At 40.1% G+C, this 26,032-nt stretch overlaps 1 protein-coding gene across 2 annotated transcripts; it reads left to right on the top strand.

Annotated features, from left to right (window-relative positions):
- The first annotated feature begins 654 nt into the window (after positions 1-654).
- On the top strand, positions 655-24,843 carry ranbp2 (RAN binding protein 2). Of its 2 annotated transcripts, XM_044033692.1 has the most exons (30): positions 655-864; positions 2,746-2,813; positions 2,908-3,019; positions 3,620-3,772; positions 4,075-4,305; positions 4,423-4,565; positions 4,802-4,997; positions 5,306-5,443; positions 5,623-5,782; positions 5,857-6,038; positions 6,602-6,807; positions 7,142-7,265; positions 8,318-8,479; positions 9,037-9,174; positions 10,655-10,786; positions 11,607-11,828; positions 11,939-12,022; positions 12,243-12,384; positions 12,490-12,584; positions 12,682-17,164; positions 17,505-17,582; positions 18,641-18,817; positions 19,631-19,711; positions 20,719-20,894; positions 21,161-21,416; positions 21,836-21,922; positions 22,025-22,179; positions 22,260-22,533; positions 22,752-23,098; positions 23,765-24,843. In XM_044033692.1, the coding sequence occupies exons 1-30, from the start codon at positions 793-795 to the stop codon at positions 24,068-24,070; spliced, it is 9,180 nt and encodes a 3,059-aa protein (XP_043889627.1). In that variant the 5' UTR covers positions 655-792; the 3' UTR covers positions 24,071-24,843. The 2 variants fall into 2 exon arrangements, with proteins under 2 accessions (XP_043889627.1, XP_043889626.1); XM_044033691.1 differs by lacking the exon at positions 17,505-17,582.
- The last annotated feature ends 1,189 nt before the right edge of the window (positions 24,844-26,032 follow it).

Genomic DNA, 26,032 nt, shown 5'->3' with positions numbered 1-26,032 from the left:
AACTAATTGATTTTTTTAACTGGAATTACTGACAGTGTAACTGAAGCTATATATTACATATATTAAGTTCTATATAGTTTCAAATTGAGGATACAGTATCTTTGTCATTGTGAAGTCAAATTTGGACATCAAATATTGAAACTACAGCAAGCCATAACCTACCCTATTTTTATTATTAATAACAGATCGGCCACAAAGACACTAACAGAACTTAGGAGTAAACACAAACACAAATAAGCAGATAAAAGCAGACCTGATGTTACATGGGGGGCATAAGAAAACTGTTATTATGTATTATGTATGTATTAAATATGTATTTATAAAAAAATATTGAATCGGGACCACAAATCTCCAGTTATTACAGCCTTTTGGTTTTTAACTGAAGATTTTGTTTGTAAGTATAATTCAAATGGTTTTCTTCACAAATTTGAATTTAAATGAACATGAAATTTAGATAATATATATAAAATATAATATGATTGATTACTAAATAATCAACTTTTATGTTTTGTGTAGGTCTTTAGAAAACCAATATCTTCCCACGTAACGTTGGTCAGCGTGCGTCATAGGGAATTCTTGCTTCTCATTGGTCAAAGAGTCTGATTCAAGAGCGCTCGCGGCCCACGTGACCCCCTGCCATTTGATGGTAACGAGACTGCGCAACAGCACCAAGAGCGGTTCACACTAAGGAGTGACAGTCGCGCTGATATTGATAGTTTTTTTTTATGTTGTGAGTTCTCGGTGTTCTGTGAACCTTAGTTCGCTGTTTAAGTGGCACTTATTTGGGAGGCCATGCGGCGAAGTAAGGCCGAAGTGGATCGTTACGTTTCCTCAATTCAGAGTTCCTCTCCCTCACTCAAAGAGGTAAGTTCAGCCGGCGGCTAATGCTAGCTTACTGCTATAAACATGTCAGCCAGCATGTGTCAGCCTGGATACCTGGGTACATGAACGCTCTTAAGATAAAATAAGTTAAACGGTAACGCGCTTTGCTTGAGTCCAGTATTCTCATCAAAGTTTCATATTTTTTTCCGGCTAGCATCGTGGACGTTAGCGTACCGGCGCACGAGCCTCTCGCCTTGCCCTCCCCTTTATCCTCGGGAAATGCGCGGCATGGGCTTTCGTTACGACAGTGCTAACTGTTTAGCCTCCACTTCCACGGCCAGCTTGTTCCAGCTAATACAAGTGGTTACATACAGTACACTCGGGACAACCACACTCTCCGTAATATATATATTATGAGTGAGGCTTTGCTGTATACACGTTACTGTTAGGGGACCTCCGTATCTTCATGCTAACGTTACATTTATTGTGAAAACCCTCGAGCACCTCCAAACTAAAACCTAACTATGTCGTATACATTTGAACACAAACAAATGCAGGGATCATGACCGAATGGTTTATGTGTTTTATACCAACATTTTAAATATTCTCAGAGAATTGCTCTTATTGTTATTATATTTTATTCTTATACTTCTTAATTATACACAGTAAAAAAAAAATATAAAAAAAATAATACCGGTGATTTTGGAAGGTTGGTTTCAAGTCACTCTTACTGTATATATGAAATAATGATCATTACTCAGGATCCTGGTTGTGGTATGAATGCAATAACATCGTCCCTCCCCTTCTTGCATCCACAATTATGGAGAGGCAGTAGGCGTGCTAGTGTATTTTAAGTTTCATTTCTGTCGAATAGTAAATTTGTTCTCTTTAGAAGTTTCAAATTTCCTGCATACATTGTTAAATAATAATAATAATAAAAGCTTGACAGTAAGAATGGACCAAAAATACTTGTTTGTCACCTCTCAACAGTATGATCCACATTCTGGATCATACTGGGATCTGTAACAGCAAAGGCCTATCCAAGATTTATTACTGACCAGGTCCCAGAAATAACAGGAATTTAAGCAACTATGTATGTTGTGTCAAAATTGGTTGTTGGTTTTTGAAACGGGAGAAGATAATTTCAGGACCAGTTATTTATACATAAATTCTTACAGACATTCTGCAAACAAACAACTAGAACAAGGAGAATTATGTAAAACTAAAATGCTGTACTATAATGGTGTTACAGAGTATGTACAAACAAAAATTAGGCTATAATGCCAAACAAGTAACACACAACAACCAGCTATTTGTCTACAGATTTCCCTCACTAAGAAAAGGCTCCACTGTTGTGTATGTTTGTGCAATGCTGTCTGTAGTGGATTTTTTGCCAATCAAAAAAAGCTGCACCGGTTGCTGAGCAATTATTCAGTCATAATAAACCATTTTACACGGCCAAAAAAACTATATGTGTATCCACCTGATTGAGCAACAACCAACGCTCCCATTAACTGGAGGTATACCACTTATATCCCTAATGGATAGCACGTCCTGCATGTCGAAGAACAAAAATGGCTCTTGTGCTGTCAATCAAATGCAATGCTAATCAACACAATAAAGACACATTTTGTTATCAAGGAAACAGGTGCAGGTGCTTATTATCATTATGTGCATACTGCACAGGTACGGTATGTTATTTGATTTCCTGGCAGTGTCACCACAAAATCCAAAGTATTTAATCATATCAAGTCAGTACTAAGAGATCAGGGCTGATGAACAGCCAGCAGACATCCTGTTAAAAATGTATATGCTGTGATTGCATTTGCCACCATAGCATGATAAAATTAACTGGAAACAATTATTGCTCATAATATTGTTGCTTTTCTGAGATTTAACTTTATTTCTTTTTGTTTTTTCCAGAAACCAGTGAAAGGATTTATATTTGCTAAATTGTACTTTGAAGCAAAGGAATATGAACTTGCAAAAAGGTGAACACATTAACTGGTGACTGCTGACTGCATGTTTTATTGCTTCTCAATACTTTTGTATGATTGTAATCTTGCTGTTTCATACTATTCCTAGACATGTATCGGAGTATCTCAAAGTCCAACAGAGAGACCCCAAAGCACACAAATTCCTTGGACAGCTGTACGAGAGAGAAGGAGACATTAATAAAGCAGTAGGATGTTACAAGGTAGGGAAAAAACACCTTTGAAAAGTGTGTGCAAAGCCTTCCTTGAATCTTGAAGTCAAAGTTCTAGTCCAAGCATGGCATCAATTTCTGATGCCATGCATTCACATGAATTGTCATTACTTATTGATCCTTGTGTCTACATGTGAAAGAGTGATTGAGCAAAATGCTGCATGTGGCCACATGTTAGGGGAGTCTATGATTTGGTACACATGGCTCACACAGTGCTATGGGTTATGTTTCCTTCTGCTTGTCCATAAAACATGCAGAGGTTAATTGGACCCTCTAAATTGTGGTTCAGCTTATTCGTCTGTATGTTGGCCCTGTAATGGACCGACAACCTGTCCAAGGTGTCAGTCAGTATTCAGAGTACTTTTGGCTTAATAAACCCTGTTAATTTTCATGCTTTGCTGTGCTGTGATAAGCAATGACAAACAATATGAGAACCTCCTGACCCAGTAAAACTATAAGCATGCTACTTGTCCTTTTTTCCCCACCTCTTTGTTTTGAAAGTGCCTTGTCCTTTTGGATGGATCGCTTGTCTACAGGCTGTAGAAAAAAACAGACTCTTAAGGACTTTTTTTCTCTTCTGTATGTGTGTAGCGGTCAGTGGACCTGAACCCAGCCCAGAGGGACCTGGTGTTGAAGGTGGCTGAGTTACTGGTTAATACGGAGGAATGTGATGGCAGAGCAGAGTTCTGGGTGGAGAAGGCTGCAAAGCTGCTGCCAGGAAACATAGCAGTCTTCAACCTGAAGGTGAGGTTTCTTTCATCTGAACCTCTATTAAGAGCTCTGATAGACACTGTATCTGTCAAATCTTTCAGCTCATCTGATTCTAATCTTAATTTGTGCCTCAATCACAGCCTGTTCTGGCTGTCACTTTTCTTATTATTAATATATAATTTTTTTATCAATTTCATTTATAATAGTGTAAAAATGATTTGGTTTATTGTAGAACTGTCAAAGAAAATTAGATGGGTGGTTAGGCATAGTCAAGGTCATTTATGAGATTCATTAAAAGTGCTGATTTTAATTATTATTTCTGCTACTACATGCAGGAGCGTTTGTTAAGTCGTCAGGGTCAGCAGGGTTGGAATCGACTTTTTGACCTCCTCCAGGCTGAGCTGGCAGTGAGGCCGGGTGATGCACATGTAAACGTGAAGCTGGTTCAGCTGTTCTGTCAGGATGGTCGACTGGATGAAGCTGTCAAGCATTGCCTGGCTGCTGAGAAAAGGGGCATGCTAAGCCGTAGTTTGGACTGGTACACAGTTGTGGTGCGCACATTGAAGGTGAGCATGCACTTAAAAAAAAAACCCAACCCAACCACAAACTCAACAATTGTGTAATCATTTAACCTGACCTCTAACCTATTTAACTTTAAAATGATGCACTCTTTTATTTCCCAGGAATATTTGGCTCTGCCCAGCATAGCCAGCAATGAAAAGATGTGTCGCCGTCTCCAGGGAGAGTTGCTGTTGGCCCACTGCAACCTGCTGAGAATCTCACTGTCCGAGAGCCGAGTGCAGTCCAGTCTTGATGCGCTCAAAGGGTTAGTCATTTAATTTGTGTGTCCCAAATTATATTTGTGGACACACAATTAATGTTAAAATCCAGAATCATGGTCACAGTTTTGTATGCTATTCAGAAATGCTTTAGTTCTTAATTTGTGTTTTAGCTTTTTATTTTTTGGCCAGCTTCATGGTGAATGTTTGTATTAATTCCAATAATGCACAATACAGGGAACTCTGTGTCATAAACAGTGTATGTGTTTTTGTGTGTGGACAGTTTTGATCAAGCGATGCACCTGCTGAGCAGCGTTGCAGGCCGCTACACCGACGATCTGTGTGAGGTGTATGTGGAGATGAGAGGTCACCTCTACCTTCATGCTGCCACACTGCTGTTGAAGCTGGCTCAGGATCGCCAGCAATCCTGGAGGGATGTTGCGGACTTTGCTGTACTCTGCTACCTGCTAGCATACCAGGTACTGACATACCAGTTAATTCAAATATACCCAATGACCTGCCAGAGCTGTAAATTACTCTTTTGTTGTCAAAAAAGTAAAAAAAAATTGTGTTTGTGCTTATTTTTGTTATTATTCTAATTGTATTCTATTAACATACGAGGATTCTGATCTATGTTAAGTGCTGTAGCACTTAAACAGCTACCGTATAGGTTATAAGTTATGTGGTATTTGTTCTTTTCTGTCTTCATTTGCGTTTCATTTAGCAAACATTGCCAACAACCTTTTGAAAATACTTTCCCAGATTGATCTGTTTATCCTTCCAACAGGTCCCTCGACCAAAGCCTAAAATTAAAAGAGACCAGTCAGCGCCACAGCTTCTCGAACTACTGGCCAACGATCGACAGAGTCAGGCTGGACACATGTTGCTCAATCTGAGCATGGATTCGTCTACTTCAATCGGAGAGGTCTGTGCATTTGTTTTTTGTCAGTTTACTTGAAGGTTATAGCCTCTGTAGCCAGTTTTAGTAACAAATAATTTAATTTGTACTTATAATTTCACACTAACATAAATCATTCCTTCACTACTTCCCTTACATTTAACCAGTGATTTTTAGAGATTGACTTAATGGTGTACTGTGTGCAGGTGGTGGAGGCATTTGGTAACTGCAGTGGTCGGGACTCCCTGTCTGAACTCCTGTTTGGACCGCAGGCCTCCACTGGATCTTCATTTATTGCCAATGATGACATTCGTTCAATCAACACCTCTGTTCCAGAGCTATCTCAATTGGCCAAATATGACACTGGTAAAAACTAATAACTAATGCAGTAGTATTTTAAAAACTCACTTACATTGTAATAACTATCACATTATTTGTAGGCTCCATTCAACTGCATGGTGGTGACTTGCAACATCTGAGCTGGTTGGGGCTGCAGTGGACATTTCGAGCCCAAAGACCAGCACTGCGGGATTGGCTAGGGCAGCTTTTTCCAAGGCTTCCCCTGGAAACTTCCAAACTGGACACGGATGCACCAGAATCCATCTGCTTACTAGACCTCGAGGTAGGTACCGCCATTTGGACTGGATTGGAGGGTTTACAGTATATCGAACGAGGTTTTCAGTAAAATTAGGTTTTTACTCTCATTTCCAAGGTTCAGGAAATCCCAGGCGTTAAACAATGTATGAGAGAGGATATAGTGCACCAATCCTGTTACATTTACAGCATTTTATATTAGAGCTTTCAGACTATGCACATGTTTTTCCATCACAGATTGAAAGCCTCAGAAGAGAATCAAATTAATATGTCTAAGGGGTTTGTTTCTTTCTTATTTGGTTCCTCTTAAGGGGTTGGGGTTGGGGTTAGAGCTGAAACAATTACACGATTCATCGATTACTAAATTAAACATCAACTATTTTGATAATGGATTAATCGGTTGCATTATTAAAACATTTATCTTCTTATATGCGCTTAAGCAATTATGAAAATAATCGTTAGTTGCAGCTCTAGTTGGGGTGTCATTTTTATTTGACTCTGAAATGTTGACACTGACTGACTATTTTTCTTTTTTTTTCTTTTTTTTAAAACTGCACTGTCTCTGACTTTTGCCTTGTTTAATTTGTTCAGGTGTTTTTACTCGGTGTGGTGTTCTGTAGCCACTGTCAGTTACAAGAGACAGCGAAGATCAGCAGTGGAATGAACCAACAGCAGCAACAGCAGCAGCAGCTTTATGAGCCACGCTGCCTCCCCCTTCCTCTCCTTCGCCTCTTGACCACTGACAGACAGAGGGAGTGGTGGGATGCTAGCTACAGCCTCATTCACAATCGAGCAGCGTGAGTCTGAATATCAGCTGTATAAGTTGTTAAAGTGACTGTATCATTCAGCAAGTTATTATGTATGGTGTATGTGGTGTATTCCACATTGCAAGGACATTGCAAATAATGATGTAGTCAAATCATATCTGTTTATTGATATTCACCTATGACCGCACACATTTGTTATGTTACTGCCACCCAAATCCTTTTCTCTTTTTGTCTAAATATTTTTAATGATGCGAAATTTAAGGTTGTGGGTGCTTGGTTCTGGTTTTCAGCAAGTGTGACGTTTCGGGAAAAACCTTTAAAAGTACATATTTGTTGAGTGTTTCTGACACGTAATTTTTTATAGCCCCAACATGTCAGCCAAGCTACGCATGGTTATTCAACATGGGCTGAAAACTCTGAGGGCTGGAGAGAAACATGGACTTCAACCAGCACTGGCCATCCACTGGGCCCAGTCTCTTAACCAGACGGTATGCAGATACACACACACACACGCATACACACACACACACACACATACAGTGTTGCCTCTTGGCGCAAGGTGGAATTTACCATCCACACATAAAGAGCTGCTTTGACTTGTGATTTTAGAATAATATTTAAGTATCAAATTCTCTCAAACTGTGTACTTGATTGCACTAGTATATAAGCAACCCTTTTTGTGGGTAGTAGACATTCAGTAACACATGGAAAGATACTACTCAGATTTCTCATCACCTTGCCAGATACTGCTTAGAGACATGTGCCCATTTGTCACTCACTCCTTAATGTGACTAACTTTAAGGTGTCCAAATGGCCTCATGCAAGGGATGTTGATGAACTGTTAATTAATTAATTAATTAATTAATTAATAATTAGTTAACCAAATACATATTTTCTTCTCACCTGTCATTTCTCTAGACCACAAATGCAGTGTAGTCACAACATATACCAGCAGGGGGAGCACACCAACCCAAAACACTAATGTTATTTGCAGAATAGGTCGGAGGGCAGGGAGATGAAGCCACTTTTAACAGTTTATCAGCATGAGAGAAGCGTGGGGCCATGACTTGAGCAGAGAACAGTGCAGCCAGCTACAGCCATGATGCTACTGCTTGAGGGTCATCACTTGCTACATACAGTTAACACTGTTAAAGATGTTAAAAAAGAAAGAACATTTCCTCTGTGACAAACTCCTCTGGATGTAATCCTAATACACCACGTTTGCTCGGGTTAGCCTGACTTAACAACGGGACAACACCATCGGCTTTTTCAAGCAATAGCCCCATTTGTTTATTAGGTTCACATAACTTATGTGCTTATGTGAAAAATACATATATATCTATTAACAAGTAACTGATTATTGCTAATTACCTATGCATATGTATGCAAATATGCATACAAAATCTTATGTGCTTCCTTTTGACTGTGATGTCCATTTGTGCTGAAGAAACTACTTTGATGAAAAGTGCATGCTCTTTTGCTTACTTGTTGCACATTCTCTCTTTCACATTCAGTTGTTTTTGCTTGTTTAATTACCCAGGGTGATGGAGTAAACTCCTACTATGACCAGAAGGAGTACATTGGTCGTAGTGTCCACTACTGGAAGGTCGTCCTCCCGCTGTTGGAAAAAATCAAAAACAGACGCAGTATACCTGAACCCCTTGACCCACTCTTCATACACTTTTCCTCTAAAGACATTCGGGTTAGTATTATGCTTTTGTGATTATCTTTTGAATTTTTTGATACAAGTGGTAAATGGCTCTTTAATTAACCATTTTTATGCCAACTTTTAGTTTTTTTTTATCTTTATTTGTAAAATTATAACATGTAACATTTATTAATAGGGTGTGTGTATATATACATACACACATACATATACATACACACATATATATATATATATATATACACATATATACACATATATATATGTGTATATATATATATATATGTGTGTATGTATATATATATGTGTATGTATATATGTGTATATATATATGTATATATATATGTGTATATGTATATATGTATATGTATATATATGTATATATGTATATGTATATATATATATATATATATATATATATATGTGTGTGTATGTAGGGTTTTGTGGTTTTTGTTAAATGTTGTTGCAGTAAGTGTCCAGTAGGTTCAATGCTTTTAGTGGTGATTCCCTCTGGGATCACTGTAGGAAATGTTGCATGCAATAATATGCTTTTAAAATCAAGATTTTGCCAAATGAGAAATCTCATTTTACAGATTACGTCTGTGAAGACTTATGAAGAGGAATTCAACATAGCATATGCGGCTCTCCTTGATATTGAAGGCAGGACAGAGGAAGCCATTGCTACATTGGAAACCATCAATAACATGTCCTCCATCTGGCATTTGGCCCAGGTAAATCGTTGTTGACACGGTATACCCGATCAGGGCAGCCAGTAGCTCAAACGTGCCTGAAGAAACTGCAGTAGTGCTGCCACCATCATAAATTTTTCTTACGTGCCAGTCCCCATTGGGGAAATAGTCTTAAATGTTTAATTTCCACAGTGGTTTTAATGTTTTTATTCAGACTTAAGATTATTTTTATTGGAAAGGAAAGCATCTTTATTGTCATTATACAAAAGGTTGATCAGAGCCGCTGCGACTGAGTGCGCCGTAACAAGGGACCAACCTGACCGAATGTAACTAACATGTGGGAGGAAACCCACACAGACATGGGGAGAACATGCAAACTCCACACAGAAAGGTCCCAGACCAGGAATTGAACCCAGCGCCACCATGCCGCCCTTATAATTCAGACTGTGACTTTGCTATGCAAGTCCAGTTGTAATACATTTTATAGATGCCATTGGTTTAAATGTGAAGTTGCCTAAATAAGTAGTTTGTTAATGTTTCTCAAATGTTGGCTGCATTGGTGCATATACTGTTGCATTTTGAAAGAAATTGAGCAAACAATGATCCTCAGTTCACAAGAATTTGTTCAGATTGATTTATAGTTCATTGTAGGAATGCACCGATTGATCGGCCAGTGACTGGAATTGGCCAATTTTCACGTGATCGGGCATGACCGGCTGGTCAGACAGAAATGTGCCGATTTTATGCCGGTCAAATGCACTTGCATGCCACATGATCAACAGTGCGCAGCAACCGCAGCACACGTTGTAATCGACAAGGATCGTTTCCCTGCGCTTGTTTCACTTGCCCGGGCTTACCTCTCTGCACCATGTACAAGCATTAACAGTGAGCGCTTGTTTAGCCTGGCTGGAAATGTAGCAGATGAGAAAAGAAACAGACTTTCAAACTGGTGACAAGGCAGAAATGCTTCTGCTTTCAAAGAAAAACTTGCCATTGATGCGATTGCCGGTGTGTTTTGAGAAATATCTTTATGCTGCCAGGCTATATTTATTTTTTTCATTTTTTTTTTTTATTTGTTATTTATTCATTGTTTTATTGCCATTACCTGGCTCTTACATCTGTTTTCATACAGAAGTTTACGTTTCCAAAACTTTAAGTTGAAAAGAATGGTTATTCCATGGCACTGCACTTTTAAGATGTGTGCATGTAGTCTTGAAGAATTTATCTGTTAACCTGTTCCATTTCTCAACAGACTACATGACTGAAAAGTTGGTTATATTTCTATGTTAGTATTTTATATTAAAGAAAAGCTAGAAAATAAATCTCTGTGTGATGTAAAGAAGTTTTAAAAAATGAAATTGGAATTGGCTAAAATCGGTATCGGCAGGTCAAACTCAGCCCAAAAAATGGTGCATCCCTAGTTCATAGTTTATATTACAGTTCATGCTTATGATACCTGAATATGAGCATGTTCTGATATTGTTTCTGTGATGTGATGTGCTGTGATGTGTGATTTTGGCAGATCTACCAGCGGCTGTCGGAGGAGGCCAGCAATGGGGTTGAGGAAACCCAAGATAGGTGCATCACTTATCTGAGAAAGTTCAGGACCTACCTGTCTAAGATCTACAATGCCAATGCTGATGACTTTGAGAAGGTACATGTTTTGAACTTTTTAGATCTAATGTCACATTGTTAACTAATCCAGTTAGTGTAGTGGATACTTAACGTTGTACTTTTTCCAATTCACAAGGTCCTGATTTGATTCAGTTTTTGATTTTATTCAATATTGATTCATTTTGCGATATTTCAGTTTCCCTACCAATTTTGCTTGGTAATGAAAGATATATTCACCTAACTCTGCAAATTGTTCTAACCTGATGGATCTTTAAGAATATTACTTTACAAAATTGACCTCAAAGTAGTTACATTACTGCACTGTTTTATTGAATATGAGCACACAGTGCAGTTGTAGATGATAATTCAAACACTAAACCAGTTCAAGTTCAAAATATCAATCATACAATCGCCATCACACATTTCAAAGTAATAAATTGTCCATCAGAGGGTGCTTTGAATGCAGCTTGGCCTGTATCCATTCCCTGTTTACTCATTAGAACAAAACATTGATCTTATGATGTTTTAAGGTGACAATAGAGGACTCAAAGAAACAAAACAAAACAAAGAAATCAAACGTTCATAACACCAAAGCATAGGAAAAGTGGCTTGTAGGAGTATCTACACCACAGATGGTGAAGTAATGAACAAATCTGCAGACTCAGCTGTTAGTCTAGCTGTTGGCTTAACTGGAACTAATGGGTCACCGGGAACAGGAAATGGCATGTGTTAAAAGACTGATCAAAGGATTCTATGAATCGATGTCTTCCGAATAAAAAATCAATATAATTTGGACAATAGATATTTTGAACCTAGCCCTAATTTACAGCAGTATAACCAGTTTACATTTTATGTCTCAGCTGCCTGTGTCCATGGAGGAAGTTCTCGACCTCCTGAATGATGTGAACCAGCAGCTAGGAGAAAATGGGGAGGCAATGGATGAGGAGGAGGAGGGTCAACGAGGACCAGTCCACTCTAGTCCTGCTCATCCTACAGAAACCAATGCCACCATTTCCCACTCACACATCAAGTTTTCAACTCCGTCTCCCAACAAAAGCATCATCTCTCCGTCCAAAAGACTGGTACGTTCAGCTTGTTTTTGAAATTAGAAATTAAATTAAGTCCCTAATCTGAAGTTATAGAAATGTACATTTAGAACACTTGTTATCATTTTTTTTCACTTCTTATTCAGATTTCTCCAAAGACACCACCTCAGTGGGTGGATGACCAGAAAAGTCTCCTTCAGATGCTGTGTCAGCAAGTTGAAGCCCTCAAGGTCAGAATAATAGATTTTTTTTAGTATTATTATTATTTCATGCAACCTCGACACAGATTCACTGAGAGTGAAATATTCACTGGGTGCCAATATTATCTCATGCTTTGATAGAAATTCAAAGCAGTATATGTTTGTTCCAACAGCTGGCTGACTTGAATTGTGTTAATTAGTTTTATCTGCTATTAAGATAATAACTCACTTTAAGTTGCTTGTTTTGCAGAATGAAGTTCATGATTTGAGGCACAACGCTTCAGGGAACGCAGGCTCTCCTCATCATAAGATGTATGGGGAGAGCTACGGGGCTGAAGGCCTACAGGAGTCTTTTACACCAGTTCAGTCCTACCATGGTGCCCCCCTAACAGGTATGCACAGTACACTGAATAAGAATATTCAACTTTTATTTTTCCACTATAAGTATTGGACAAATATTTTTGTGAAAATTTTTTTATTTATTTTTGTTTTTTTAGTTGCCACCACAGGTCCCTCTGTGTTTTACAACCAGTCTCCAGCTTATAACTCTCAGTATCTCCTGCGCACAGCAGCAAATGTAACCCCCACTAAGGTGATCATTTTAATCCAGTTTGAATTTTTATTTGAAAACTTGCTCTGTGAATATTGACTGACATTTATTTTTTTTGTTTCTCTTTTTTTTAACAAAGGGCCCAATGTATGGTATGAACCGTATGCCACCTCAGCAGCATATGTATGCTTACCAACAGCCCACTCACACGCCTCCATTGCAAACAGCCCCACCCTGCATTTACCCCCCACAAGAACAAGTTTTTGGTGCCCCTCTGCGATTTGAATCACCAGCCACAAGCCTCCTTTCCCCATATAGTGAAGAATATTATGGCCAGAGTGTAACCCAACAAACCATTAACCCACCTCTACCTGAACCTGGCTACTTCACCAAGCCATCTGTTGTTCCTTCTCAGACGCCAAAGAGCGCAGAGGGTAAGCCCATGGACTTTGGGAAAGTGTCATTCAGCCAGCAGGCACCTGCTGAAGTTCCCAAAGTGCCTAGTTTTGGAGCAGGGGCAGTTGCCCAGTCAACACCTTCAGCTGGTTTCAAATTCAACTCCAACTTTAAATCCAATGATGGAGATTTCACCTTCCCACCTTCTCAGGCCAAGAACAGGGAAACCCTACTTGGCCTCCTTACATCAGACATCCCTACTAAACAGGAGACTGTTGTAGAAAAATCCCCTGCTCAGGAGCAGCCCATTAGCCAAAGTGGTGTTTTCACCTTTGGTACTAAAAGTGTTCCAAGCTTCTCTTTTGTTGATACTACTCAAAGCACTGGTACTGGAAGTCTGTTTGGAAAAGTGAACCAGCCATTTAAATTTGGTGATGTTGCCATGCCAGTGTTTGGGTTATCCAGTGGTGTAGCAGAGGCAGAGAAAGCAGCAGAGAGTGACAATGACAGTACCCGTGGTGAGGATGAAGAGGATGGCCCTCATTTTGAACCCATTGTACCTCTTCCTGATAAAGTAGATGTTAAAACCGGTGAGGAAGAGGAGGAGGAGATGTTTTGCAATAGGGCAAAGCTGTATCGATTTGACACCGAGTCAAAAGAGTGGAAGGAGAGAGGTATTGGCAATGTTAAAATTTTAAAACACAGCACTAAAGGGAAGGTCCGCCTTTTAATGCGAAGGGAACAGATCTTGAAGATCTGTGCCAATCATTACATTACCACTGATATGCTACTGAAACCAAATGCTGGTTCTGACAAATCCTGGGTGTGGAAAGCCATTGATTATGCAGATGAAGAACCAAAGCCAGAGCAGCTAGCAATCCGATTTAAAACTGTTGATGAGGCATCTCTTTTCAAAGCTAAGTTTGAGGAAGCCCAGAGAATTGTGGTCAAATCACCTGAAAAGACTGTTCAAAAGGAAAAGGGAGAGGGAAGCTTAAAAGATTCTAAATCACTGGCAGCACAGTTCGCAATCAAAGAAGGGGAATGGGACTGTGATGTGTGCTGTATCAGAAATAAGCCCACAGATATGAAATGTGTTGCATGTCAGAGTTCCAATCCCAATGCTACATCAAAGCCAGACGTTAATGCTGCTGGTGATAGCAAAGCCAGTACTTTTGATTTCAAATTTGGAACCGATTCATCACAACCTAGTAGTTCTGTCTCTACATTTACTGGCTTTGGAGCTTTTGGGGCTTTTGGAGATAGTAAGACCTCTTTTACATTTGGGACTGGTGCCTCAAAACCTGCTGACATAGTAACCAGTTCATTTTGTTCTAACTTTGGAGCTCAATTTGCAAAGAAGCCAGGACAGTGGGAATGTGAAAGCTGTTCTGTGAGAAATGAGGCCACTGCAGATTGTTGTATTTCTTGCAAAGCTCTTAAATCCCCAGCTATAACAACTGTTACAGCACAAACCACACCAGCTGCAGAACCACCTGTAGTGCAGTCCTCTTCATCTGCTAGTGACTATGGGTTTGGTGCCCAGTTCAGCAAGAAGCCGGGGCAGTGGGACTGTGATGTATGTGAGGTCAGAAATGAAATCTCTGCTGACAAATGTGTTGCTTGTAGTAGCCCAAATCCAACTTCTAAATTAAAAGTAGGGGCTCCAATATCATCAAATCTGCCAGCAGTGTCAGGATTTGGGTCTGATTTTTCAAAGAAAGACGGCGAGTGGGACTGCGATTGTTGTTTGGTCAGAAATGATGCATCAGCTGCTAAATGCGTTTCCTGCCAGGCCCCACATGAGAAACCTTCTTTAGAAGCCATGTTTGCCAAGAAAGGTGGAGAATGGGATTGTGACACTTGTCTGGTGAGAAACAATGGCTTTGCCAGTAAATGTTTGTCTTGTCAGTCACCAAATCCCACTGCTAAAAGCACAACCAGCACTGCTCCCAGTGCCTCAACTTTTAACTTTAGCTTTGGAACCAAGACTCTGACAAGTCAGCCAACCGGAACTGGATTCACAATACCTTCTGAAAGTGGCAATACTTTTCAGTTTGGTCAAAACAAAGATAAAAGCTCCGCTGCTTCTTTCAAGTTTGAAGCCTCCCAGTCTGGATCTACCACCAGTTCTTCAGGCTTCTCTTTCTCAATGCCCATCCCTACTGGTGGCTTTAAATTTGGCATTCAAGACACTGCAAAAGAACCCCCCTCAACTGATGATCCAGCACCTCCTTCAGGGTCAGCCTCCAGTTTTCTGAAAAGCATAGCTGACAAACACAATGAGAAACAAAATATATCTACACCAGAAGTGGACCCAGCTGAACAAGATCAAAACCCATTAATTTCTGGAAAACCCAATACATTCAGTTTTGCTGACCTGGCAATGTCCTCTGGAGGTGATTTTCAGTTTTGCCAGAAAGATCCAAATTTCAAGGGTTTCGCTGGGGCTGGTGAGCAGGTGTTATCATCTTTTCAGGCAACCCCTACCAAAACGGATGCCTCAAATGAGCTGGAGGATGATGACATGTATAAAACGGAGGAAAATGATGACATTCAGTTTGAACCAGTGGTACAGATGCCTGATAAGGTTGACCTAGTGACAGGAGAGGAAGATGAGCAGGTTCTTTATTCTCAGCGTGTCAAGCTGTTCAGATTTGACCCAACCACCGGCCAGTGGAAAGAGCGTGGTGTAGGAAACCTCAAATTTCTGAAAAACAATGCCAATGGCAGGCTCAGAGTGCTCATGAGAAGAGAGCAGGTTCTGAAGGTGTGTGCCAACCACTGGATCACCACCACGATGAACCTGAAACCCTTGGCAGGCTCGGACAAAGCATGGATGTGGATGGCCAATGACTTCTCTGATGGAGAGGCTAGCCTTGAACAGTTGGCTGCTAAATTTAAAACCCCAGAGCTTGCTGAGGAGTTTAAGGAGAAGTTTGAAGAGTGTCAGAGATTGCTTTTGGATATCCCTCTACAAACTCCCCACAAGCTTGTTGACACAGGTAGAACAGCACATCTCATTCAAAAAGCAGAGGAAATGAAATCTGGTTTAAAAGACTTGAAATTCTTTTTGACAGATGAGAAGACAAAGATAAAAGATGATGACACGCAAGGAGATATTACAACGTCTAGCAATGTTTCAAGCCTTGCAACCAAAGCTCATAGTGAAACTCTTGGTCCCACTTTGGAGTGGGACAACTATGACTTACGAGAAGACGCTTTAGATAATACAGCTGACTCATCTGTCTATGCATCTCCCATTGCCGGTAGCCCCCTAAGAAAAAATCTTTTCCGCTTTGGAGAATCCATTGGTGGGTTCAGCTTCAGCTTCCAACCTGGCATTAGTCCATCTAAGTCCCCTGCTAAGCTTAACCAGAGCAGATCATCAGTAGGTACTGACGATGAGCAGGATGAGGAAAGGGATGGCCAGTACTTTGAACCTGTAGTCCCCCTACCTGATCTGGTGGAGATTTCTACAGGAGAGGAAAATGAACTGATCGTTTTCAGTCACAGGGCCAAACTGTATCGCTATGATAAGGACTTGGGTCAGTGGAAGGAGAGGGGTATTGGAGACCTCAAAATATTACAGAATTATGATACCAAACGAGTGAGGTTAATAATGAGGAGAGACCAGGTACTTAAGATTTGTGCCAACCATTGGATCACGGCTGCCATGAAGCTGGAGCCTATGAAAGGTGCTGAGAAGGCCTGGGTCTGGAGTGCCATGGACTTTGCTGAAGAAGGAGAGGGTAATATTGAGCAGTTAGCTGTAAGATTCAAGCTGCTGGATACTGCAAATGTATTCAAACAAGTCTTTGGGGAGGCTAAGGTTGCACAAGATAAAAAGGAACTTATGACTCCAGTGACATCAGGAGTTGTCACATTTCAAAACACTGGGCCTGAAGAATCTGCAAAGACTGCTGCTCCAGCTGTATGTGGGAGTGCAGCAATCGCTGTTCTGGAGGAGACCACTAAGGAACGTACAGAGCTTCTACCCGACAGTGTGCAATGTGTACCTGTGTCTCCAACACCAGTCAACTCCTCAAAGACAGTGGTGTCTCCTCCTAAGTTTGTCTTTGGCACTGATAGTCTTCAGAAGATTTTTGGCAGTCCAAAGTCTCACTCTGACACTGAGGAATCGACATCCAGTTTGAATGCCAGAGATGCTGGACTTCTTGCCAAGGGCTTGCCTGCATCACCTGCTTTCAAAATCCCAGAGAAAGGTAAAAAAAAAATATCCTATCATAGATTTTCTGTTTTTGAATGAGTATCAGGACTGTTTTTATTTTTACTTTGTTGTCTTGTTCCATCTCCATCCCATTGCTCCATGGTCGTCATAGTTGACCTTGTCAGACTCCTTTCTCAGTCTTCACTAGGATAGAAATTGAGTTAAAATCACAATTTTCCATTTGAAACACATGTAGCAGTTATCATACTAAATACTGTTTCTTTTTACTACATGCACAAATATTTCACATTTATGGTCTCCTTTGGCCTTGTTTTATGACATTGATACAACCTCTCAATTAGTTTCTCTTCACCCAACAACCCATCATCCCTTAGGGCTGGATTTTAGGCTTTTCAAAGATAACCCAATGGCTTTTTGGACCAGCACTTCAACCACCCAATTTGAACCCCCAGGTATTCTTATTACTACAGTGTGTGTTAACACTTATCAGCTGTCACCTGACTGGCCCTTACTACTTGAAAGAAATAACCTGGATGCACGGAGTGGAAAAAACAGTGAAGCTAATGTGTTGCATGCCCGGAGTGCAGAGGTGCAGTTTTTTCTTTAATGCACAAAGCATTTTAATAATTTAGAATAATACTTCAGCACTTGTCAAAAGAATTAAGTGCCTCACACAGGTAGAAGTTGTAAAAACACAGCATTTTGATTTTCAGCATTATCTAATTCAAGGTGGATGTTATTATGTAATTTAAATACAGCAGTTACTGAATGAGTTAAAAAAAAAAACAGAATAAAATTGAATATCTGCCATCTTTACAGTACTTTAAGTAGATTAGATCTGGTAAAGGTGGAGTTATTTTCTCTTAGGTGAATGGCAATGCAGTATTATCTTCTAATATCTAATATGAAAAAATATGTTAGTTACATTATGAAGATTTGTTTCCATATTTTGGGTAGTTTGCCATGTCTAAATAAATTTAAAGGTAGACTGCTGTATTTCCACCTTCCAAAGACATTTTTCCAGCTGTGTTTAGTCCGATTCCTCGAAGTCTTAAATCTAGATTGAAGAAAGGTATTGAAAAATGAGCTGAGAAAATTACTCGGTGTTCTCTTACAAAGGAGTGCGCGGTGTCAGTGTCACACACTCCATTTTTAGTGCAGGATGTGTAGCAACTGTGTGAAATGCTATTCCCTGTGTAGTTTGGCCTCTGCTATTGATGCAATTTAATTTGAAGATATCATGTGTCCTGATGGAGTGCAAGAGCAATACCTGGTGTAGCCTGCAAAACAAAATGGGAAACACAGTGACATGCATACAGAAATGCTGTCTCACCCAAATGTAAATGGAATGCATGCCATTTGTTTTTGCTGTGCATGACTTTTGTGCGTGTGGAACTAACACCTGCGGTTATTAAGGGAATAAAGCGGATTAATTTCCGCTGCTCTGAGCAGTTCTTTTACTAGCCTGACTACATAATCTTTCTACCTCTACTGTATCTCTGTGTCATAGGGCCCCCACAGGCTGAAGGAAGAGATGCAGGGTCAGATGATGACTCTGAAGTGGAAGTTGTGTACGTCAGGGAACCCACTGCTGAACAGGAAGCTTTGGCCAAGAAACTCCTGCTGCCGCTCACCTTCTTCTGCTACCAGAATGAACCGGGTTACTCCAGTGATTATGAAACTGATGGTGAGAGCAAATGACATGAAACACAAGTATGAAAATGTATACTAAGAGATTATCTCAGTGCAAGCTTATTACATTGTTTTCAGATAGATTTTTTTAATTTTTTTAAAATGAGCTTACTTTCTTTATTTAACTAATCCTGTTTTTAATATCTCAGACGTCAGCTGGGTGTTTTTAATGACTGACTTTGATAGTTAAATGGTAATTCTTGGTCCTGTCTGTGGGTGCTCTGGAAACAAATAATCTAGTTTATTTATTTCTTTACACACATTATTTCTTTAGCTACAATTCAATGCAGATAAAACTTCTCTTTGCAAAAATATAAATTATATAAAAAAAGTTCTATAATTTGACTTAATAAAGAAATAATAATGTGCTTTACTTTTTTTCATAAAATGGTAAATTTGAAAAATCATAGGTAACAATAATACCTATGATACCTGCTTTATTAAACATTACAGAAACATAAAACAATGATTTTGATAATTAACAATACCTGAATGCTTAAGTCGAGTTACTTTGTTCTATAGATGGCTTCATTTTGTGCTTCACTGATTCAGCAGAAGTGATAAAAGCAATCAAGTAATTTCCTCAGTTCCTAAATTTTAGACTTTGTTGCCTCTTGTTTTAGTAAAAATAAGTAAAATTGAAGTGTTGAAGAATTTTTTTATGGTGACATCTTTTTGTCTGTTGTTGAAGTTAGTAAGAGTGAAGTAGGAACAATATAATTAACAGATATTTCAGATAACGGATAACCAATATTTTCCCAAAGAACAAAAAAAAAAATGTAATACTTGTTTAATGTTGAATTTTCAGACGAGGATTATGAGTCGGCAGTGAAAGCATTAAATGGAAAGCTGTACCCCGATCCTCCTGGGGCCACAGCATGTAGTGATGGTATGTATGTCATATCTGTTGTGTCTACATTAGCTCATTCTGTATGTTTCCTCTTCTTATTTTTCTGTGTGCGCTCTAATGCCATTACATTAAACAGTAGGTGTCACTGTACATGCACATAATTATGCTGAGTCGGGTAAAACCCAAGAATGCCCAGTGTCAAGCGATGGTGTGCACCTTCATTGATTTTGCAGCAATTTGGTTTAGTCATTATCGTCGTCGTCTTCAAATGATTGTCAGCAGGCTGCACGCTGAGAGCTGTAATGCTGCTCGCCACAGTTCGAAGATCATAATCACAAGTTCTTGATTTCCACCACTCTTCTTCTAGTACATTCTTCTACACAGCCGTTCAAAGCTTCCCATCCCCCCCACAAATCATAGTCTTCAAAACAGTTTGTCGCTCCATATTCTTACATACAGACAAGTTGCCTGTAGAAAGGACAAAACTGCCTTAACGGCAAGGGGACTATCTTCTCAATATTGAAAATAGATTTTAAGGAAAAGCTTGAAAGCCCTAGGTCAGCCAGTACATAGTCTTATTTGAACCATCTGTCTGATTTTAAAATTAGCAACAAACCTACCAAAGCAAGCCCTTCCAGACACTGGATCCCTAGAAATTTGGTTTAGTTTCCGCCTGTTTTGAGTTGCTTGAAAGGCATCAAAGTCAAGAGATCTTTGATGACCCTGAAAGGAAAGGGAGCGGTGAAACTGCACAAGTTAGCTCTTCCAGTAAGTTCAGGCAGGCTGTACCAAATTCAAAGTTCTTTGAACTTGTCCTTTGTGCTTGTACCCATTCCTTTCTTCAACACAGTTCTTCACAACCTTTCAAAGTCCTTCAATGTAGTTCAAAGTTCCCCAGCGCACTTGCTAAGATGCGGATTCTGCACTAGTTGCTTTGATCCATGCCTGACACTTGCGAGCAACTATAATTATTTTCAACATGTCTACTGCTGCCATAACGGCAAGTGATTGTTCTCTGGCCCTCAACCTGTGTGTGTCGCATCCAGAGCCAGACTGTCAGGTGGTGTGGGAGAAGACGCCAACGCCACAGGAGGAGGAAAAGGCCAAGAGCCTCCAGCTTCCACCCACTTTCTTCTGTGGCCTGAGCACCACAGACAGCGACACAGACCCTGACAAGCCTGAAGACTTTGAGACCGAAATCCGCAAAGCGCAGCAAGACCTGGTAAAGTATATAGTAGAATAATAATTTAACAAGGCTAGGAATGTCTATCTTCTGTAAATTTGTCTAGTCAAATGCCTAAATTCTGTAAAGGCATTTGAATCACACACATGTTGAACTTATGCTTAATTAACTTCTTGATCTAAATACTGGAGGTAGCCTCTGAGAACAGTGGACAACAAGTGTTGGCTTTTAGTAGTAGATAAATGTGTTATTGTGTTGAAAGTAAGTTTTCTTTCCCCACCCCCGTCCCTTTTTCCTTGTGTCAGGACGCCCAGTTAAAGATGGGCATTAACTTGAGCCGCACTGCTGTAGCCTCAGAGGAGCCAGCACCAGGCACCAGCAGCACAGACACTGTGGACAGCACATCTACACCACAGGAGCAGACCTCAGAGCAGCCAACAGAGACTCAGAGTGAAGCTCGTAGCAGCAGCTGTCCAATTGACCTGTCAACGAAGAAGAGTCCAGAGCTGGAGTCCATCACCGAAACTGCAGCTTCTACCATTTCTATGGCCATTAGTAAAGGTATATACCACATACTGGTCTTCGCAACCTTGATTTCCGCTGTTTAAAATGTCCCTGTTTTGTGTGCCTGCTCATCACAAATGTGCAATCAAGTCATTCTAGTAATTTAACTGCTCACCCTGAGAACCTACAATTGTAAAATGCTGCTTTCAAATAGATGCATCAATAAGAATAAGGTTATAACATCTTAATAAAAGTTATTTTAATTTCACTTTCCAGTTCTTCTACTTTTGGAGGATTTGTTTTATTATTGATGATTATTGTTGTTACATTAATTTGATTTATTGCTTCTTTTCATAGAAAAAGAAATCAAACATTTTCAACACCATGTTTCTGTTGCTGTCCAACCCACTGTCTGTTGGTGTGAATAACTGCATTCAAAGTAGTATTTTATGTTCACTCTGTTTTTCCCGATGCAGACTCCCCCTTTGGTTTCAACTCACTCGGCGGCTCCTCATTCGCTGACTTGGCAAAAAACACAGATGGATTTGCATTTGGAAACCAAGGTTAGCTCAAAGTTTCTCTCACAACCGTCTTGCCATGTATCTACCAAAGTTATCTTTGTAATAGAATTACATTCACCACATATTGTTTTGTTCGCCGTGTAGACTCGAGCTTCTCTTGGGCGAATGCCGGAGCGATGGTGTTTGGGGCCGCAGTGAACTCGGCACCCAAAAAAGGAGGCGACGACCAGGGCAGCGATGAAGAGGAGGCTCCCAATAATGAGGACATTCACTTTGAACCAATAGTGTCACTGCCAGAGGTCGTGAAATTCTTCGCCGAGAATTTTTTTTTCTTTCCCTTTTCTAACCATAAAGCTCATCACATAATTGTGTGTTTCAGGTGGAGACAAAGTCTGGTGAGGAGGACGAGGAAATTCTGTTTAAGGAGCGTGCCAAGCTGTTCCGGTGGGACAGAGACCTTGGCCAGTGGAAAGAGCGCGGCATCGGCGACCTCAAGATCCTCTTCCACCCGACCAAACATTTCTACCGAATCCTAATGCGAAGAGAGCAGGTGTTCAGGGTTTGTGCCAACCATATTATCTCGGAGGCAATGGAGCTCAAACCTATGAATGTTGCCGCTAACGCGCTGCTGTGGACCGCCACCGACTATTCAGGTACATACTTGGCACCAGTAACCAATGAAGTTACTGCTTATGTGGGTTAGCTAGCTCTGGAAACACACAATTTTGTCACAGTGAGGAAACTGTTGCCTGTGAATAATGTGCAAGATGTTAATCTCCAACCACAGAGGCGTTAAGCATGCACACTGCTCTTGTTATTTTTGTCTCTCTAAAGCAGTGGTTCAGGTGATGATAGTCTCTTGTTTTCCCAGACGGCGACGGCGCAGTGGAGCAGCTGGCGGCCAAGTTCAAAACCCCAGAGTTAGCCGAATCCTTCAAGAAGACATTCTGCGAGTGTCAGAAAAGATTGGTTCTAAGTGAGGACTCCAGCATCTCACCGCAGATGTCTAGAGTTCAAGCGCACTCCAGGGACACCAATCCGCAGGTGTTTCTCCAAGTGTCCGCCGACGGCGAAACCCTGGGCACCGTTACCATAGAGCTTTTCTCCCAAGTCGTGCCGAAGACGGCAGAAAATTTCAGGGTTCTCTGTACTGGCGAGAAAGGCTTTGGACTGCGGGACTCAGTCTTCCACAGAGTCATACCAGACTTCATGTGTCAGGTGAGGACGTTGTGAGAATTTAGACGCCTTCAGTTTCATCACAAATCTAAAGATGGTGGAGTTTCCTCTCCATTATCACACCATCAAGGTTTGCAACCATGTCCCTGAATATAAGGGTTAAACAGTTGTTGAATTAAGAGATAAATATTGTTATTTACCATCAGATACAAGTTAGACATAAAATACACACACACAAACACCCAGGACAGACATACCGTGCATAATAATGGTCTGTAGGCTTGATGTTATTTAACCATTTCTGGTTCAGCAGCAGCAGCAGGAGGAGGAGGAGATGGAGTTCGCTTTTCTGTGTGCCTCAGAAAAATCACTTATGATTGTTTGACCAATGCACAGATTTTTTTTTATTTGATTTTTGCAGTTTGGTTTTGAGTTTTACGGTCAGGCTGCTGAACCAGACAATATAACCGCACACTCTGTATCACTGTCGTGTAAAACGGAGCAATGATCCTGCTGCTGGTTCCAAGGCCTCTGCATTTCCCCGACATGTTTGGGAAAGGGTAGGAGGAGTTGTCTTGTCTGTTCAGGTGTCACTCATTTTTACACCATGGACCTGTAAAGAGTTTTATTCCAGCTTAAACTCTAGGAGTTTTATAGCTGCAGTTAACAAACTCTAAACATACCTGCTTGTTATTTTTGGTGTTTTAGGGAGGTGACATCACCAACAGTGACGGCACAGGCGGTAAGTCCATCTACGGCAGCAAGTTTGAGGACGAGAACTTCAGCATTCGGCACACAGGCCCGGGGATTCTGTCGATGGCCAACCGTGGACGCGACACCAACAACTCGCAGTTCTTCATCACGCTGAAGAAAGCCGAACACCTGGACTACAAACACGTGGCTTTCGGCTGGGTTCGGGATGGAATGAGTGTGGTGCAGCAGATGGGGAAGCTTGGCACCAAAGGAGGCACGCCTACAAAGAAGCTGGTCATCACAGACTGTGGGCAGCTGTAGATTTCTTTTTTTTTTAAACGTTAAGATCAACATATATAGCTTGATTTAGGTTATAACTCAAGGCCAACAAGGACTTTGGATAATCCCGTGTTCCCTACGTGGTACATACACTCCTGCTAAACCTGAATCTCGAGTCAGAAATTGAATACTGATCACAGGACTGCTGGTCAAGACCTTCTATCCTACAAACTTGACCCCAGTGGCCTGGAATTAGAAGAAAATTAGCTTGAGAAATGTAGTTAAAAAGCTAATGTCTAATGACATGGTGAGGGTGCAGGCACTTGGAGCAATCACGTTGCTCTTTTGCATTTCCATCAAGAAAATTCCCTTTATTTGTTTATTTTGTGTGTATAATTGTACATGGATTACTTTTGTAATGTCTATTTTTTTGTCTTGCATGTTCTCAGTTTGATTGTACTGGTCCATTTCACAAGTTCCAGAGATTTGCTTATTCTCTTTTGAAGAAGTCTTAACTAAAATAGAAAGGTTGCTCTTTGAATGCGTCAGTCGATTTGTTACTGTCACCCCCCAATTCTGTCCAAACGGTTTGAACAAAGCAATGTTTTTGCTTTGTTCAAATGGATTTTTCGATTTGTGTGCAGATAATTCAATTTAATATTTGCCCACGTACAGTTAACACGAGTCATCTCACAATGTTAACAAACATCAGGCGAGAGCGTTCCGATTCGAGATGATCATCATTTGAAATGGAAACGGTGCCTGTTGTACCAAAGTAGTGTGACGAAGGAGAAATAAAGTTGCTTTACAATTAACAGATGGTGTTTTAGAATGTCATACTTCAGCCATCGGACTGTTACGGAAACTTCCAAACCTGCTGCAATTCAACTGAGCTCTCTGTAACACTGGAATAACCTGTTAAACCCTTTCCTTTTTTATTTCAGATGTGACCCAGCATCTCTTTAATGACTCATCTAAAACAGGTTTATTCTAGGTATAAATCAAGTAAACTTCTATAAAAAAAAAACAGAACGCCTCAGTAATTCGACAGTTGATGGAAAACTAAATGTTTACATTTCTCACAGCAGCAGCAGGCTACTGTCCTCTGTGGTTTATTGTAAATATTGAATGCTGTAGCCACAGTTGCCATAGTAACGCAACAAAAAAAGTGCAAATCTGCTTAAATCCTTTTTCCCCCCACCCTCTGATTCATTGCTGCAGTTAAATAAATTTACTGGCAGCAGTGGAAGTAAAAGAAAGACAAGCTCTTACACAGCTCACAATAATGCTGTTGCATATTTTAATTCACAGATTCCGTTCGGTACTTTGAAATATTTTTACATTCTTTTCACTCTTGTTTTTTCACATAGCTTCTCTTCTTGAAGTTGTTAAATGTAAATACTCCAGACTAGTGTAGCACTTAACACAACTCCAAACTAACATTCAAGCCTCATATCGACTATGTTTAATTCAAACTAAATGTGAGTCTGACCGTTTTATAGTGGTAGCAATTTTCTATTGATTATGAAAACACACCTTTCCTATTTAAATGTCTAATTCATGTATTTGTATCATATTTAAAACAGTCGACCTTTCTTTACATTTCCTAGGATCGTCAGACTGGAAACATTTCTTCGTCTCACTAAGATCAGTTGCTTCTTTTCATGCTTTTAATTCTCTCGTATCTGATTTCTTTCACTTTATTATTGCTTTTTGTATGTGTTATTAGTTTGTTTGGACTCTTATTATTATTATTATTATAATAACTTATCCATGTATATGTTTTAACCTCATCTGTATGTTTTAATGTTTCAGGACACTTGAAAACGAGATGGTGCATCTGAAGGGATTTGCCCTTGAATACCACGGGGTTCTCAAACTGGGGTACGTGTACGAGAGCTTCCTCTGGTGGTACTTGGAGGCAAATGAGAAATACTGTTCTACTGTATATACCAGCCTCTATAATCAGAGTCACCTTATTTCTCACTCCATCTTAATCTAATT

This window comes from Solea senegalensis, linkage group LG9 (assembly GCF_019176455.1).
Source record: "Solea senegalensis isolate Sse05_10M linkage group LG9, IFAPA_SoseM_1, whole genome shotgun sequence".
NCBI lineage: Eukaryota > Metazoa > Chordata > Actinopteri > Pleuronectiformes > Soleidae > Solea > Solea senegalensis.
The sequence above is the reverse complement of the archived record's forward strand: the minus strand, read 5'-3'. Positions and strand labels throughout refer to the sequence as shown.